General features: G+C 40.9%; 2 protein-coding genes across 12 annotated transcripts in view; both read left to right on the top strand.

Annotated features, from left to right (window-relative positions):
* LOC132381536 (THAP domain-containing protein 5-like) overlaps window positions 1-5,412 on the top strand; it is a 38,530-nt gene extending 33,118 nt beyond the window's left edge. For 5 of the 9 annotated variants that reach the window (XM_059951027.1, XM_059951026.1, XM_059951032.1 and 2 more), the window contains one exon: window positions 3,379-5,412. In XM_059951027.1, the coding sequence (XP_059807010.1) occupies window positions 3,379-3,507 (129 nt within the window). In that variant the 3' untranslated portion in view covers window positions 3,508-5,412. Of the gene's footprint in view, window positions 1-1,628; window positions 2,627-3,378 lie in introns of all 9 variants that reach the window. The other 4 variants (XR_009508068.1, XR_009508069.1, XM_059951028.1 and 1 more) reach the window with 4 other exon arrangements.
* A 127-nt stretch (window positions 5,413-5,539) lies between these two features.
* LOC132381535 (uncharacterized) overlaps window positions 5,540-18,686 on the top strand; it is a 127,294-nt gene continuing 114,147 nt past the window's right edge. For 2 of the 3 annotated variants that reach the window (XM_059951024.1, XM_059951025.1), the window contains exons 1-2: window positions 5,540-8,774; window positions 16,060-16,303. In XM_059951024.1, coding sequence (XP_059807007.1) covers window positions 8,100-8,774; window positions 16,060-16,303 — 919 coding nt within the window. In that variant the 5' untranslated portion in view covers window positions 5,540-8,099. The remainder of the gene's footprint in view (window positions 8,775-16,059; window positions 16,304-18,686) is intronic. The other variant, XM_059951023.1, reaches the window with a different exon arrangement.

Here is an 18,686-nt window from a genome sequence, read left to right as displayed (position 1 = left end):
GTAACGGTCTTTGATGATGGACGCTGCCTTTTTGAGGCATCCGCACCTTGCAGAATCACAAACTTGCACTCAACATCAGTAAGACACAGGAATTGATTGTGAACTTCAGGAAGGGAAAGTTCAGGGAACATACACATCTGCATCAAGAGATCTGCAGTGGAAAGAGTGAGCATTATCAAGTTCCTGGTGTCAATATCTCTGAGGATCTTTTCTGGCCCAGTTACAAACAAGACACGACAGTAGCTACATTTGATTAGGAGTTTGAGGAGACTTAGTATGTTACCAAAGGCACTTGCAAATTTCTACAGATCATTCTAACTGGTTGCATCACTGTCTGGTATTGAGGGGCCACTACACACGACCAGAAAAAAGCTGCAGGAAGTTGTAAACTCAGCCAGCTCCATCATGGGCACTAGCCGCCCCAGCATCCAGGACACTTTCAAAAGGCAATGCCTCAAAAAAGCATCAAGGAGGAGGTACAAGAGCCTGAAGACATACATTCCAGGAGCAACTCCTTGCCCTTTGCCATCAGATTTCTTAACGAACAATGAACCCATGTACACTACCTTTTTCCCTATATTTTTGCTCTCTTGCACTACTTACATAATTGTACTTTGCAGTGGACTCTGGGTAATTGGGACACACTGGGACCAGTACATTTTGGCCCAGTTAACTGTCTGCCCGATAAGCCGAGGTTTTTCATGGGAATAGTTAAAAAGGTATGAAAAATATAAACTGAGTAATGAATTATTTATTTAAATGAAATGTTGAATAAATTAGGGCACTACCAGGACTATTACAGTACCATAAAACTGTACTAGTTCCTAACAGTTCTCGACTGAGGAATTCATCCAGTATATGTTGCCATGTTCTGTGACTAAGTTAACAGAATCAGCGCAGACACCTAGTGTAGGTAATGGACTATCTTCATTACAATGCTTTTGACAATTGCATCTTCCAAATCTTCATATTCATTGTCACTTTAAAGATGATTGTCAATTCTTCATAGTTCCTAACTTGAAGTAGTGAAATTGTTTCATTATCAGCCCCGGCCATTTCTGACATTTCCAAGCCTGAACACTTTATTATTATGTATTGTAATGTACTGCTGCCACAGAACAACAAACTTCATGGCATGTGCCACTGATATAAATCTGATTCTGATTCTCGTTGGAAAGGCTTGTACCCGTGATAACACATTTATAGAATAATCCTTATCCTAATAGCGAAATCTCAAGGTTATGTTGAAGCCTTGGATATTTGCTGTGGCATTTTAATATTCTGTTTTAATATAGATTCTTGTTGCATATAACAAATAGTTCTTCCTCAAATCAGCTTGCAGATATTGGAAGAAACTTCATGGGAAATATTTAAGTGATGCTCCATATTTCATAATTGAGCATTGGGGCTGGAATTTGAATTTAAAATTGTGCCAAAAGGGCATGAGAGATTCCAGTTATCAGAGGACGTAATGCTCTTGACAACCTTGCATAGAAGACAAACTCTAAATCGAAGTTTTTTTTTGTGAATATAAGTTTGCTCAGAATTTTGAGGGTTTGAGGAAAACTTTTATTTCTGATAGCAAGTACCACAATACAAATTGAACAATGTCATTGTATCTGTTTTAGTTTTGCGCATGTTGTTCAATCAAGAGATGCTGGAAATCTTGAGCAGCACACACACAAGATGCTGGAGGACCTCAGCTGATCAGGCTAGATCTATGGAGGGAAATACAGTTGACATTTTGGCTGAGACCCTTTATCAGGGCAGAAAAGGAAGGGGGCAGAAATTGGAAAAAAGTATGGAAAGGAGGAGTACAGGTGTTTGGTGAGACCTAGTGAAGGGGAAGGTGGGTGAATGGGGGAGGGTGAATGATAATGAGAATCTAGAAGCTGATAGGTGTGAGAGGTAAAAGGCTCGAGAGAGAATCTAATAGGAGAGGACTGTGGACAATGAAATATAGAGAAGATAGTGGGGAACAGAGAGAGGTGATGGGCAGGTCACGAACCCAGGAGAAGAGAAAGTGTGAGAAGGCGGTCAGAATGAGAATAGGAAAAACATAAAAATAATGGTATGTGGAGGGGGTTAAAGATTAAGTTGGAGAAATCAATGTTCATGCCATCAAGTTAGAGTCTACGTATTAGTAGAGGCCCAGGACAGACATGTCAGACCAAGAGTGGGGACTCAAGATGAAATGAGTGGCCAGCAGGAGATCTTAGCTGTTGTGACAGATAGGGCTCCCAATTTGGTTGCGTCTTCCTGATTTAGAGGACGCTGCTCCAGATACAATAAATAACCCCAACAGACTTGCAGTTGAAGTGTCACCTCACCTGGAAGTACTGTTCAGGGCCCTGTATACCGCTTCCACCTATAACTTCAAGCTTTTCACATCATCCCACTTTCTCCCTCACCTGATCTCATTTATTACCTGCCCTTCTCCAACCTTCTTATTCTGGCTTCTGCTGCCTTTCTTACCAGTCACAGTGAAGAGTCCTGGTCCGAAATGTCGATGGTTTATTTCTCTCCATAGATGCTACCTGAGCTGCTGAGTTCCTCCAGCATTTCCTGTGTGTTGTAAACTTGATCAAGGCTTTACCGTGAAATGTCATGGGGTAGGTGTCTTAAGGTAGGTATGAATTTATGTGGAGCACTTAGTTGCTAGGATATTGAATAATAAGCAGGGAAATGTATATCCTTGTAGCATAGAGTGGGATCAGAGCAGAATGATTTCCTTTTGTGAAATAATAAATAGCATCAGTCTGAAATAGAATTGTTTCAGAGTGTTTCTGCACAATGATGTGGGCTGCTAATAGTGCATCATCTCAAGGTCTGCATGTCGGGGATTAAAACTGATACAGCTTTTTGAAAGGTTACGATATTCTAATATAAAAGGCAAATCACTGAACAAATTATTTGTCTTGTTAAAGGAGTCAGAATAGCAACTAGTGACAGAGCTGAATACATAATTCTGACTTTGATTTAATTTTAATACAGTACCTGCACTTTGACTTTTAATATCCCCACATAGTAGAAGTATCTTGTCTTCATTTCCCATTTCAGAAATTAAGGCTAAGATTATGGGCGTGCACTTTGTGGGTAAATTTTTGGTACATCATTGTAAGATCATTTTAAGTGTTGAGTTTGTAACCTGTAGTTGGTGTACCAGTATAGAGTAACTGGGTGAATTTTGCTCTTTGTTCTGCTATTTATCAAACTGCATGGAACTTGTGTAGTTCTGGGAGAATTTCACAAAATTTACTCTTTAAATTTGGGGAATAAGTCCTGATTTTATAAGCTGTATTTCATAATTTGACAATGTGTACAATGTTGTAAGAAGTTGTGGAGTTTTTGGTTAATTGTTGTTGTTGCAATTTTCAGACCTGCTCACAGACAAATGGTCAGGCGATGAATCCCTCTGGTACTGTCACAGTCATTTATGAAGATGATGGAAATCTAATTTACACACTTCAACAGTCACCGATTGAAGATGTTAATCATGTCCCTTGAAGGAGATGTTCAATTTTAAGAATAATTGATTATTATTCATTGTACAGTTATTTGTTCATAAAAAAGTATTTTTAATGAAAAGATTAAATTATGTTTTATTTCTACCATGACTCTGTTATCAGCTTTCCTTAATCCAATTGCAGTGATGATCTCGACTAGATGGAGTGTGGTGTGCTTGAATAAACTGAAGAAACCTTTGAGATATTGTTCTCTTCAGCCTTTTTGTAATTAGATTATCTTTTTATTTTGCACATGTACATCAAAACATTCAGTGAAATTTGTTGTCTTGCATCAGTGGTCAACACAGTCCGAATTTGTGCTGTATTGCCATGTTACCAGTGCCAATATGACATCCCACCGCACATAGTAAATATCACTATGTTTACAATTCCAATGGTTATAATTTTCCAACCACCTAACTTTGGAAACCTATTTCAGTCTATGAATAATAAATTTTTTATCTTTGAATTACAAACAAGAGAAAATCTGCAGATGCTGGAAATCCAAGCAACACACACAAAATGCTGGAGGAACTCAGCAGGCCAGACAGTCCTGATGAAGGGTCTTGGCCCAAAATGGTGACTATTTACTGTTTTTCCATAGATGCTGCCTGGCCTGCTGACTTCCTCCAACATTTTGTATGTATCTCTTGTTGAATTGGTAGTTTATACCATTTTATAATTCCACAGTTTGATTTTCTTTGCTGGTTTGAGTTTTTGTTTGTTCTGCAGCTAAAGGTCTAGATTTCTTTCTTGCACACTCTCATATGTGAACCTTAGAGTATTTTTAACCTGATGGCTGCTAATATTGAATTTGTGGGGGACAATTTCCCAGCATATAAAAGGTTTGAAGTGGGCAATATAGCTGCCACAGGAAATTGTGTTCTTTTATGGAAATAAAATTGAGAAATTTGTGAAAGAAAAACAATGCTCTTTTTTCAGCTATGCCTCAGTGGTAGCATTCTCAGCCTGATTCTCAGTCTGTGCATTCAGGCCACCATCCTATCTGCTGTATATTGATATTCCAATGTTGTAGTGTAGATTTAATTCCAATGCTGTTCTGTTGCAGATAGTCTCTTGGCTGTAATGTTAGCTGTTTCACTATTGCAGGTAAAGTAATACCTGGTATTTTTAAAGTAGAGCTGAGGATTTTTTCCTGGCATCCTAGACAATCTTTATCCAAAATGACTAAGTTTATGGAACATTATGCGCAAATTATTTAAGATGATAACTAGACTTCACAAATTATACTTTTTAAAAATAAGAACTGAATATACTGTAAAATGCTGAAGGACATTCCAGATTTGAGAGACATTTATATTTAGTCCAGACTGTCAAGATTTTATATCTAACTCAGGTAAGTTAAATTTCTCGGGCATTTTGATGCAATAATTCATCGGGTGGGGAGAGGGTAAAGGAAATTATTCTAAATAATATTCTGCAGTTTAATTTTCATTAGAAAGGCAGGAACAAGCTTAACTCTAGAGCTACCCGGCTGAAATATAATCATCAGTTTCACTGTTCAGATAACCACAATATCAGAAGCAATATCAGAAACAATATCAGAAACAGTAGCAGAGGAAATAATTGAGAACATAATGGAAATCATATCTCAAAGCTATTAGGCAAAGCAATCCAGTAGAAGGAAAGCTAGAAACATTCTATTTTATTAAGCATTTGGCTATTCAATGAATTCACCAAATTGTGCAGTAAGAAATGATACTTCATTAAGTTTTGACCAAATTATCTTCTGAGTCTGAAGCTCAAAGGGACTGATGCACGAGGATTCTGACTTTGATTGTGAATGTGAAAAAATGCCATAGTACGACTTTGAAGAGCAGCAGGGGTTTATTTCTGCTGTCCCGTCCAATGTTTAGTTATGATTAATTAAAAATACTACTGATCATTTTCACACCTTTTTGTGTGTGTTTTTGCTGTGTATGAATTACCTGCCTCATTTTCCACTTTGCAATGACTGCTTTGTAAATCATTTGGTGTAAACTTGTGTTATGACATCCTAGGGCTCCAATGTCTTTCTTTTATTCAAAACTGAATCCACCTTTGTGGCAATTCATCTCTTCCCACAAAGGCACTATCTACAAATATATTCTAAAACACTTTAGCCAGCGTACAGAGAATTTAAAGTAATTTAGTACATTAAAAGTAAACATATTGATATGTATTTTGTATTGCTTTTTCAATCTTTCTGTTGCTGGCTTTGCTCACTACCGTTTGGATGTCAAATTCTTGAATGCTTGGACAAAGTGACAATTTTTATTCAGCTCCTTTTACTGAGTTGGATTCTTTAAAAAAAGATGCTATGTTGAGTTTCCACTTATTCACTTCGAATTTATAGTGTTAAATAGGTAAAATATGTAAAGGGGGAGATTTAATGAGAGTACTGGCACAGAGTTTGAGGCTTGCCACCACTACGGTATTAATATTGTATAATTTGTTGATTTACAAAGCACAGAAACTCATTTTAAAAATTTGTAATTTGCTGCATCCTGAACGGTGTTGGATCATGACAATATTGCATCTATATTTTCAGATGTATTTGAGCTGTTAAAGGACATTGATCTTTGTTGAATTTGTTTCTGTATTACATGAGTATTCCAGAATTTTAACAAATGCTTGTTTCATTCTGCAATTCCATCTGAGCAAAATTGCTTAATTGCCAAAGTGACAAAATTTTTTTACTTTTTTCCAAGGCATAGGATTTTAATCAATGATGGCACCATGGGAAATTGTGTAATCTTAACAGATTACAACAGTAGAATACAGATGTTGCACAATTGAAAAGTTTCAAACAAAATTGAAAATCTCAACTACTGGAGACAATTGACAGGTTAAAAAGGGGTAATGGAAAGAGAATGGGGTTATGTTCCAAATCAATGATACTTTATTAGTTTTATAAAGTATAATTGCCTCTTGTAACCCTTTTCTGAGACAAAATGGAATGCCATCAGAAGTGATGCAAGTCTATTTTTTGAATATCCTCTACACTTTTTAAAATTTTAAGTGAAGCATAAACTGGTTTAGACAGTAAATTACACACATTTTCACCTTTTGGAAAAGTTAAACCTTTTCAAAATTGCTTTGTTGTTCGCAGTACGCCTCTGAACCAAGTGCGATAGCAATTATATGAAAACTACAAAAGGCTCAGAGATAATGTATCCTTACTCTATTGCTATTCTAGTGCTGCAGCCAAGGGGTATGGAACTGAACTGACAGACGGTAAAATGGGAGGGTGGGGGTTGAGTATGGGCCATCATCTCGGTGCGAAAGAGAAGTGTTTGCTGGCAGCCTTTGTTGCGTGGATATCCTTTGTTGGATAGAATTTGGCTATACTTCCATTCGGGTGAACAGGTCGGCGGTTCGGGAGAGATCAGACGTTAGACATGCGACTGCATGTTGACTATTCCTTGCGGGAAACTCGTTGTCTAAGGAACGGTTGTTGGTTGCAGCCCGGAGCAATGCCTGTCCGGCCAGCTCTAGGAATGGCGTGGGTCGAACGAGCGGGAGGTCGGTGCCAACTCAGCCAGACAGAACACCGATGCCACCATTTGCTACCACGTGGTCCGTGGGGTGGGGGTGGGGAGTCACGTGGTGTGGACGGGCGGTGCGTGTGTTATTTAGAGGCCTGGCAGCGGGCTCCAGCACCTCGACAGCCAGAGAACGGACACCTGCGGCTGCCCCCAGGGGGTGGGTAAGCAGACAGCCAGCGCGCCCGCTAAAGGCTGCGACTAGACCGAGGTAATGAATCGACTGGCGTGTGCGGCGGTGAGAAAAAGTAATGGTGGGATTGGGATGGAGATGGGGGAGGGCGCGGGAGTAACCACTACTACCAACACCAACCCGCTAGCGGAGAAAACCAGGCGGGCAGGCTGCCACTCGAGGCCGAGGCGCCTTTTGTTCGGTTATGCATGGGGGCTGGCGTGGGCCTCGGCTGCGCACTCCCTCCCACCCACGGGCTGCCCAAACACTTGAGAGAGAGGAACAGGCGAGATGAGCGGTGAGGGGCGCGGGACCTCTGACAACCACGGCTGCGTTTGGCTTGACCGGACCCGGGCCAGCCTGGTTCGTCCGGCGGGGAGAACAGGGCCCCAGCCCGGCCGCCTCCCACAATGGAGAGCAATCACATGTCCGGCTGCGCCCATTGTCTGCGAACCTTGAACGATCTGCCCTGACAGCCGTTCCTAAACGCATCCCGACTCCCTTCTCTCTTTATCAGGCAAGCACCACAAATAAAATCCCGCTGCAGAATCGGTCCATGTGAAGTTGGCCGCCGCGAAAACAGCGCGTTAAATCCCCCATTTATTCCTCCGCCGCTTTATTAATATAAATGGGAGTTGTTGCTGCTTCCCTTCCAGGATGTCCTTGCCGAGCCGAGTGTGGAGAGGACGCCTGAGCCTCGGTGATGGCTGACGGCAGCCAGGAGCTGCCGGGCTTCTCTCGCCCTCCTTTCTGCTCCATGGCCGTGCATTGATTGAGGCGTCGCTGCGAACTGCAGGCTACTCAACGGATTGCAAGCGCAGACCTCTGTAGTTTAATAACACGCGCGCACACACTCACACTCATACACACATCGCCATGGACGGAACAGAAACTGATGCCATCGCTCCCCATCATCTTCAGCTTGAAGACAGTGACGTGATGAAGTCTCCACCATCCTGCCTCAAGTCTGGCAACGTCAAGGTCTATCTCAAAAAGTGGAGCATCTGGGATAAATTTTACAACTTGGGGACCGAGATGAGAATGTCCAAAAGGGGCAGGTTTATGTTTCCATACTGTGAATATTCTATCTCTGGGCTGGATCCTGAGAAAAACTACATCATGGCAATGGACATCTCTCCAGTGGACAACTATCGCTATAGGTACAATGGATGCAAATGGCAGATAAATGGGAAAGCAACACCACATGTGATGGGGAGGCTTTATTTCCATCCAAATGGCAGTGTTTCTGGAAAAGAGTGGATGGTAAGGCCATTGTCTTTTGCCAAACTCAGATTAACCAATTGCCCTACTGCAGCTGAAGGCAGTGCAATCCTTCATTCAATGCATCGATATATCCCCCAATTACACATTATTGTGGCTGATGGAATCATTGAGAAGCTGAACCTGAACGATCCTCGTGTCTACACATTTGTCTTTCAACAAACTGAGTTTTTTGCTGTGACTAAGTATGAGAATAAGTTTATCAGGCAGCTAAAACACTTCTATAATCCTTATGGCACTGCATTTCGTGATATGAAGATCTCCAAACAGGTAAATGATCAGCTGTAGATTTTTGGTGAAGACATGTTTTGTTAAATATGTGGCCTTGCTAATGGAAGCCCAACAAACTTGGTCAAGCCTGTAGTCATCAGAGAGCAGTTGGCTTTCATTTGTAAGCTTTAATAATATTTAAAAGTCTTGGCACTTGTCCTCAGTAATTGACAACTACAATGCAAGTTCTGACAGATGTAGGTGAAGTTAAACAAATTAAAGAATGTAGACACCACAGAACTTCTCCGTGTTTTTGGCTGTTTTGTATAACATGCTGGTGATGATGTGGTGGTAACTGAATGTTTAAAGAAATTGGTGTATTATGGTGTCATTTGTAATTGTCAGTGTATAATTCAATCTACTGTTGGGCTTGCCTGGTTCTGTTTTCCATTCTCCCTTTAAACCTGGGTGGGGGGGGGGGGGTCTTTCATGTGTTCCATTTAAATCCACCTCTTTTACTGGAGACACTATTTGTACCTTTAAGAAAAGTGAGGTAAAAGTGGTGAATTAATAGAATTAATATCCAGTACTTCTGAAAACCTACCAGTCTTGCTCCCAAGACCCAGCAGTGCTGGATTAAGAGCTTTGAAGTCATAGAACACTATAGCACAGCAATAGGCCTTTTGGCCCTTCTAGTCGATAATTCTGCCTAGTTCCATTGGATTGCACTTGGACCATAGCCCTCAATCTCCTCTCATCCATGTACTTATCAAGCTTCCTTTAAATGTTGAAGTCGAACCCCTATTCACCAGTTCTTCTGGTAGCTTGTTCCACTCTTCTCACTGCCTTCTCAGTGGAAAAAGTTCCTCCTCATGTTCCCCCTTAAACATTTTACCTTTAACCCTTAACCCATGACCTCTAGTTCTAGTACTTTTATTGTACTCCTTTCTTAGGCAAATCAAAACACTGAAGGTCTCCTCAAAGACCCGTAGTAACAATGGCATCAATTTTAATCTTTTTCCATTCACTTCCAGCAAATGGTTACATTACTTGGTGAGCAACTTCAGATCTGTGCTGGCAAGAGTTAGAATTGCACATTTGGCAGCTGATGAAATGGAATTCAAATAACTTTGCAATTTTTTTAATAGTAAATGGTGGTAATGGTACCTCCAGATTTTCATAAATGCCCATCTTTGCCTTCATGAAGGAAAAGCTATAGGGTTTGTGTGATTTGAGGTTTATAACACTCCAGAAGCACAATGGTAGTTTCTCGGAACAGCCTCTTAACTGGTGCTGTTACCCAGGGCAATAAGTTCCAAGTTGCCAGTTCACCTTTGTGATGTCTTTCAAATTGCTGTGTTTGTATTCTTAGCCACAAAGCAGATAATTTAATATTTACCCCAATTAAACTCTGCATTCAAAGTTCAAAATAAATTTATTAACGAAGTTCTTGTATGTCACCATATACATCCTTGAGATTCATTTTTTTTTCCCATTTTATTCGCCCACAGCAAAGATGTATGAAGACAAAATATTTTCTATCCATTTGGTGAAAATGTCCTATTCTATATCAGGTCTCTGCCCCACCACTGTCTATTAGGCTGGGTAAACTGGAAATTCTTCCAGTTCAGCATTTGGGATACATTAAGCCTGTTTATCCTTGGCCCTCACTGCATTTTTTCCCCCTAGCTAGCAATTCCATTCTCCTTAGAACATAGAACAGTACAACAGAGGGACTTGGCCTTTGGCCCACAATGTGATGCCATACCAATTAGGTTAGTGATTTAAAACTAAACTAATCCCTGCTACCTACCGTACATGCCTCTGCCATCACCCCAGGCAGTGCGCTTGCGCTCTCTCTCTCTCTCTCTCCCCCCCTCTCTCCCCCCCTCTCTCCCCCCCTCTCTCCCCCCCTCTCTCCCCCCCTCTCTCCCCCCCTCTCTCCCCCCCTCTCTCCCCCCCTCTCTCCCCCCCTCTCTCCCCCCCTCTCTCCCCCCCTCTCTCCCCCCCTCTCTCCCCCCCTCTCTCCCCCCCTCTCTCCCCCCCCCAGGAAAAAGGTACTATCAACTATGAAGGAATAGGAGCAGAATTAGGCCTTTCAGCCTATCGAGTCTGTTCCATCATTGGCTGATTCCACAGATTTACTACTCTCTGGCTTTTTAAAAAAAAATCCTCCTTCCTTCTGTTGTGGAGAGTCGCCCCTCAATTTTGAGGCCGTGCCCTCTAGTTCTGGATAACCCCACCATAGGAAACAGTGTCTCCGTGTCCACTCTTATCTAGTCCTTTCAAGATTCGGTAGTTTTCAATGAGAATCCTCTCTCTTCTCTCCCCCTCCACCCCGTCCCCAGCGCAGCAGCCTTCTAGATTCCAGTGTGTACAGGCCCAAGCTGCCAGATGTTCATTATGTTAACCCCTTCATTCCCAGAATCATCAATTGTGAACCACCTCTGGACTCTCTCCAATGACAACACATCCTTTCTCAGATATGGGACCCAAAACTGATGGCAATACTCCAAGTGTGGTCTGAGTGGTGTCTTGTAAAGGCTCAGCATCATCTCCTTGCTTTTATATTCTATTCCACTTGAAATAAATGTCAACGTTGCATTTGCCTTCTTTACCACAGACTCAACCTGTAAATTAATCTTCTGTGATTCTTGCACGAGGACTCCTCAGTCCCTCTGCACCTCTGATGTTTGAACCTTCTCTCCATTTAGGTAATAATCCGCAGTATTGTTCCTTTTTACCAAAATGTGTTATCATGCATTTCCCAAACCTGTATTCCATCTGCCACTTTTTTTGCACATTCTTCTAATTTGTCCTGCTGCAATCTCATTGCTTCCTCAGCACTATCTACCCCTTCACTTATCTTCATATCATCTTCAAATTTTGCCTCAGAACAATCAATTCCATTATCTATATCTCTCATAATCTATAAACCTCTATGGGATATCCCCTCAGCCTCCACTGCTCCAGAGAAAATAACCCAGGTTTGCCTAATCTTCCATTATATCACATGCACTCAAATCGATCTACCACTTTTGCACTCTCCAAAGACTTGACATCTTCCTATACAGGGGCAACCAGTACTGTATGCATTACTCCAAATGTGGCCCAACTAGACTTTTCGAAAGTTGTAACATAACTTCCTAACTTTTGAAATCGTGTCTCGATTAATGAAGGCATGTGTTCTCAACCACTCTATCAAACTCTGTAGCCACTTTCGGGGGATCAGTTCTTGGTAACTGTCCAAAACTGAACTACACAGTTTGCAATGAGAAGCACTTTAGATTCAGTAACATCTCTCATAGATGTTAGGCTCATCTGTGCCCTTATTTCAAACAATCTACATTGCTCTCTTACCTTATTGTTCCAGTGCTATCCTAGACTCCTCCTGCTACAAATCTATGCAAAACTATATTCATTCTTGTATTGACCCTGACATCTGTCATCAGTGCTCACTGTTCTACATGGTTTGCCAGTTTTGAAGTCCACCATTTTAAATTTCTTGCCCTTATATTTAAATTCCTTTGTAACTGTAATGCATCTCTGCTAACCACTTAAGTTAAAACTACAAGCACTTTTTACTTTAGAGGAATGGCATCTCAGGGCAGCTGGATCGTTTGTAGGGACCTATTCAATCATGTAGGTCCGAAGGCTGGATTTACCCCTTTACGGAATCAATTTTTGCATAACTTGATGTTTATTTACTCCTATTGGTTACCTGTAATAATTTCTCTTCCTTTGTAGGGAGGTCATTCTTGTTTTTATTCCTCCTGTGACAACTTTGGGACAAGGGAAGTCTGTTAATATCTGATTTAAGCACAATGCTAAGAAATACGTTGTTAAGGATACTTAGTGTTGGACTACTCTGAGTAGTTTTAATAAATACTCTTAGCCAAGGATGCATCTGTTAAAGACTATGATGCCTTTCAGTTAGATCATTTGTATTTTCAGTTACTTTAATTCTCTTCCCAGTATCAATATTGTGAAATTTTCACGGATATCAGAGTGAATGCCCTGGGTTTCCTTGTATCTTTAGATGTATAATTTTATTTAGAGACAGTGCAGAACAAGCCCTTCCGGCCCAATAAGCTGTGCCGCCCTGCAACCCACTTACTCAACCCTGGTCTAATCACAGGATAATTTACAATAACCAGTTAACCTACTAACCAGTGTGCCTTTGGAGGAAATTGGAGCACCCGAAGGAAACCCACACAGTCCCAAGGAGAACATACAAACTCCTTGCAGATAGTGCTGGAATTGAACTCTGAGCTCCTATGCTGTGAGCTGTAATAGCTTTGTGCTAACCACTAGCTAACGTTGCACCCTATAGGCCGAATAAACATATGTTTTGAAGTCTCATAACATTGTTCCAAATGGCACATAATGCTAGATAGGATATGTCTTAGATGCAGACCGAGATATAAAATATTTGTTATATTAAAAAACTAACAACATATTTCCAATGGTGTTTACTCTGATTTAATTCAGCCACTAAAATTAATCCTCTCACAAATTGTACCTGAAGTAGTTCTACCACTCACTGTCTACATAGAACAGTACAGGGCATTCGGCCCACAATTTTGTACTGACCCTTAAACCCTGCCTCCCATATATTTAACCCCCCCCCCCCCACCTTAAATTCCTCCGTATACCTGTCTAGCAGTCTCTTAAATTTCACTAGTGTATCTGCCTCCACCACAGACTCAGGCAGTGCATTCCACACACCAACCATCTCTCTGAGTAAAAAAAACCTTCCTCTAATATCCCCCTTGAACTTTCCACCCCTTACCTTAAAGCCATGTCCTCTTGTATTGAGCAGTGGTGCCCTGGGGAAGAGGTGCTGGCTGTCCACTCTATCTATTCTTAATTTTTTTTTATACCTCTATCATGTCTCCTCTCATCCTCCTTCTCTCCAAAGAGTAAAGTCCTAGCTCCCTTAATCTCTGATCATAATGATTAAATATTTTTGTCAGATTTTCAGCTGGTGTACGAAAGCCATGTAAATCCTTAAAAATTTATTTATGACTCACTTTAATTATCACTCCTTCTAGGGAGGATTTAGCTAATCAGAAACTGTTTACTCAGTCAGAACATTTAAACTTTATAATTGAGTAATGGGGAAAAACACGAGCTGGAATTTTGATGGGACCCATTCTTATTAGTGGAGGTGCTGCCTCAATCTGAGTTCAGTTGTGATCTGTGCTGTCTGGGTGGAATTTGCATGTAGGAGTTTACTATGGATCCTCCACTTCCCCACTCCCACACACACAGACACACAACGATTAGTGCAAAAGGTGCTGAGTTGTGGGTCCATAGCCTGTGTCTGTACCTTTTGACTAAATAATTGAGGTTCCTACAGGACCAATTACTCCAACAGTCTTGATGTTGGAGCAGTTCTCAAATAGTTACATTTGTAATGATTATGAGATTGGATTAAGAAATAAATTTGGTGTAGAATGAGATGAAGGTAGCTAATTTCCTGAAACTAGTCCTAACCTCATGATATCCAATGGAGCATTTCCAGGAAGTTACTGATTATTGGTCATAAGTCCTGAGTATTTTCTCTACCTCTTGACTCCCTTCAAAAAATAAGCTTCCAGGGTAAGAGCAGTGCAATGTATTTATCACACCAGATGGGAGTGTACTTCCTTTCTTGCAAAGATTAGGAGGAAAGTCAGATATTAAAAGTTTTGACATAAATTTGTTCTGAAGGAAAAGATGGTTTTCTTTGCTTCGTGGTTTTTCCTTTGAAAGTAAAGGAGGAAACTAAGGAAGAAAGATTTGGTTTAGAAAAAAAACTGAATTCTTGTCACTTAAAAGTTAATCAAGAAGGATGATGCAGAATAGTCAGCTGGGGAAAGCATTGGCTTAGAGATGGCCTTCATCATTTAACACAAGAAATTCTGCAGATGGTGGAAATCCAGACCAACACACAAAATGCTGGTCATCAGCATCTATAGGTATAAATGGTTGATCCTTCAGACTTTCTTCAGGACTGGAAAGGAAGGGGGTAGAAAGGTGGGAGGAGGGGAAGGAGGATAGCTAGAAGGTGATGAGTGAAGCCAGGCAGGTGGGAAAGGGCTAGAGAAAAAGGAATCTGATAGGAGAACAGAGTGGACCAAGAGAAAAAGTGAAGAAGGAAGGGCACCGGGGGAGGTGATGGGCAGGTGAGAGTGGGGGATTAGAGGAAGAGAGAAGTGGGGGGGAATTTTTTTTTACCAGAAGGAGAAATTGATGTTTGTGCCATCAGGTTGGAGGTTACTCAGATGGAATATGAGGTGTTCCGCCTCCACCTTAAGAGTGGTCTCATCGTGGCACGAGGAGGCTATGGACCAGCATGTCATAATGAGAGTAGGAATTAAATGATTGGCCAGTGGGAAATTTGGCTTTTGGCAGATGGTGTGGAGATGCTCGACAAAGTGGTCCCTCGCTTTATGATGAGGCTGCATTGGGAGTACTGGATACAATAGATGACTCCTAAACATTCACAGGCGTTTGGTGGTAAGATCCCTTTGGAGATGACAAGTTGCGGAGAAAGATGTGTTGGATATGGAGGGTAGGTTAGGACAAGAGGAACTTCATCACTGCTAAGGCGGCCCGAAGATGGGATGAGTGCAGATGTCTGGACAATGGAGGAGATGCAGGTGAGGGTAATATCAATGGTGGAGGAAGGGAAACCCCCAATATTTGAACGATGAGGTAATTTCTGATGTCCTGGAAAGGATAGCCTCATTCTGGGATCAGATATGGCAGAGATAAAGGTACTGAAAAAAGGCAATAGCATTTTTACAGGAGATTAGGTATAGTCAAAGAAGTATGTGTTCTTTTGTCATTGTTGGGGTTTTGCAGTCTGTGACAAATCCTTTGTCTGTTCTAAAGGAAATCTTCTTTAGAGTGATCTTTTGAACAGATTGTTTTATTTTGGAAAGTACCAAATTATTTATTTTCAAGCCATAGTTAAAATTGGGGCATTCCTGTCTGGAAAGTTTTACTAATAATCAAGTAAATGGATGTTAATAATGCTGATTCCACAACCTAAGGACGCCCTTTCAAGGATTCAACAACTTGTATTTTCAATATTATTTACTTTTTATTTATTAGTTTTGTATTTGCAAAGTTTTTCTTTTACATGTTGGTTGTCAGTCTTTGAGTGTGTGTATGTGTAGCTAGTTTCTCATTGATTCTATTGTATTCTGTGATTATGCACAAGAAAATGAACCTCAGAGTAGTATATGGTGACATATACATACCTTGATGATAAACTTACTATGAACATTTGTGTGTGATTGTTTGAAGTTTCTTCCTACAAAGCATTGAACTTCAATCCATTACTTGTCCACAGGATGTTGCAAATAGCCGAAGACCTCGGAGGCGATGTGAAAAGAAGCCCTTCTTTGATGTAGTTGAAATACATGGCACCACAAATGATCAAGAGTCGGAGCAGAAACTGAAGGCAATTATTCCCTTAAAGGATGGAGCAGGAAAAATCCAGGAATCTACAAATAATGAAGAACCTTTGAAACAAATGAGAACAATTATGCATGCAGAAAGTGACTTGCAAATAAAACAGTTGTTTAGTTTTGAAGGTAAGTAATTTGTTTCTTCACTCATAGAATACTTCTGCATATGTGCCTGTTATGCTCCTGAATGCTGATTTAATTCTCCAATCTGGTTATTGTAATTTATTTCTTATTCTTAAAGTTTCTTCATTATTGGGGCAAGGTCTCATTGGTCCTTGATGCCATGTTGTACCTTGCTTGTGTGGCCTTTTCAACTCCTCTCATTTGTTTGCTCTGAGGCTAATTATATTAGTAGCACCAGTATGACAGGCTGATCTGATCTTGCTGCATTTTCACTGCATCCATGAGATCCAGTAGAACACTAGATATTGAGTCTAGAATTTTGTAGTGTTCTTTAACTCGTCTTCCTTCAGATGGAAGCCATTCTTTGTAAATTTTGTAATATTTTGTAAATGTTCCAGTTTTAAGTTGTGACTTGCAAAGTTAAATAAAAATATTACTTGTTTATTATATGTTACTTGGATGCCAAGCTATAATGTACCATGTCCATTTGAGATTGGAGCAGAATTGGGCCATTCAGCCCATCAAGTCTGCTCCACCATGCCATCATGGCTGATCCTGGACTCCGTTGAACCTCATACACCTACCTACCTTGCCATATCCTTTTATGACCTGATCAATCAGGAAACTGTCAACTTCTGCCTTAAATATACACATGAACTTGGCCTCCGCTGCAGTCTGTAGCAGAACGTTTCAGATTCACTACTCTCTGGCTGAAGAGATTTCTCCTTGCTTCTGTTCTAAAAGGTTGCCCCTCAGTTTTGAGGCTCTGGACACCCCCACCATACCATAGGAAACACCCTCTCAATCAACCCTGTCTTGCCCTTTCAACATTCAGTAGTTTTCAAATATCTCTTTTCCCTCCACCGCCCCCCCCCCCCAACATTCTGTTCCTGTGAGTACAGGCCTAAAGCTATCAAACACTCCTCATATGTTTGTTGCTCCTCACCCCTTTATTCCCAGAATCATCCTTATGAACCTCCACTGGACTCTCCAATGACAACACATCCTTTCTGAGTTATGGGATCCAAAACTGATAACAATACTCCAAGTATGGCCTTCCTGGTGTCTTGTAAAGCCTCAACATTATCTCCTTGCTTTTATATTCTATTCCCCTTGAAACGAATGCCAACATTGCATTTGTCATCTTTGCCACAGACTCAACCTGTGAATTAACCTTCTGGGAGTCTTGCACAAGGATTCTTAAGTCCTTCTGCACCTCTAATGTTTGAACCTTTTCCCCATGTAGATAATAGTCTTCACGATTGTTCTTTTACCAAAATGCATCATCATACATTTCTCAATGGGTCTGTGCATTAGGTTTGTGGCCCACAGTTCTTCAGGTTTGTAAAGATAGTTTTTTTGGGGACAGTGTATGAAGTTAGGGGTAAGGATGAGGGAGTGAGATGTCAGGGGCAGTTTTTATATATAAAAAAATGTTGAGGGAAGGACATGGAAGTTGGAGTTAAGATCAGAGCACTCTGAGGTCAGGGGCCAGCAATCTGAGGACAGAGCCCCCAAGAATGAGGGCTAGTGGTCCCTGTAGTTTGCATGTCCTTGGTACTGGAGGCCAGGAGTTGGCTGGTCTAGGGATTGAAGACTTGGATTTCATGGTAGTTTAGTGTAACGTATTACAGCCCAGGGTGTCAGAGTTCAATCTTGGTGTCCTTTGTAAGGAGGCTGTACATCATCTCCATGGAATGTGTAGGTTTCCTACCACAGTCAAAGGACATACCAGTTCGTTGGTCATAGTAAATTGTCCCGAGATTAGGTTAGGGTTAAATCGGTGGTTGTTGGGAGCGTTACTGGGCAACGTGGCTCAAAGGGCCTATTCCATGCTATATCTCCAAATAAAGTAAAATAATAAAATTTTAATACTGTTGTTGAGTCTGGGTTCCCATCTGGAGGTTGGAGGCCTGTCTTTGGGTTGAAAGATCATCTGTGTGCTGGATGGGGTGTTGCTCTTTGTATGTTCTGCTGATCATAGTGGTCATGCATTGTTGGTGCCAGAATGTGTGGTAACTCTTTGGGCTGCCCCCAGCACATTGTCAGATTGTGTCATTAATGCAAGCAACACATTTTGCTGTATGTTTCAATGTACATGTGATTAATAAATCTAAACAATAGTTCACATGTAGTAAGCTTAAAATAATAAAATGGGGCTTATATTTAATTTGATGTCAGAAATCGGGTTGTATAACTTAATTAATGCTTCATTTGTGGGTACTTTATCTTGTTAAAAGGGCTGCATCTTTCAGATGTGGCCTAGAGCAAAAGATTCCCAACCTGGGGACCACAGACCCCTTAATGTTATTGGTCTATGACATATAAAAGGTTGAGAGCCCCAGCACCAGTGCATCTGTAATTATTCTACTGTGTTCTCATAAAG

Source organism: Hypanus sabinus, chromosome 26 (assembly GCF_030144855.1).
Source record: "Hypanus sabinus isolate sHypSab1 chromosome 26, sHypSab1.hap1, whole genome shotgun sequence".
In the NCBI taxonomy this organism is placed as follows: domain Eukaryota; kingdom Metazoa; phylum Chordata; class Chondrichthyes; order Myliobatiformes; family Dasyatidae; genus Hypanus; species Hypanus sabinus.
Note: the sequence above shows the minus strand (reverse complement) of the source record. Positions and strands in the feature narration are given on the sequence as shown.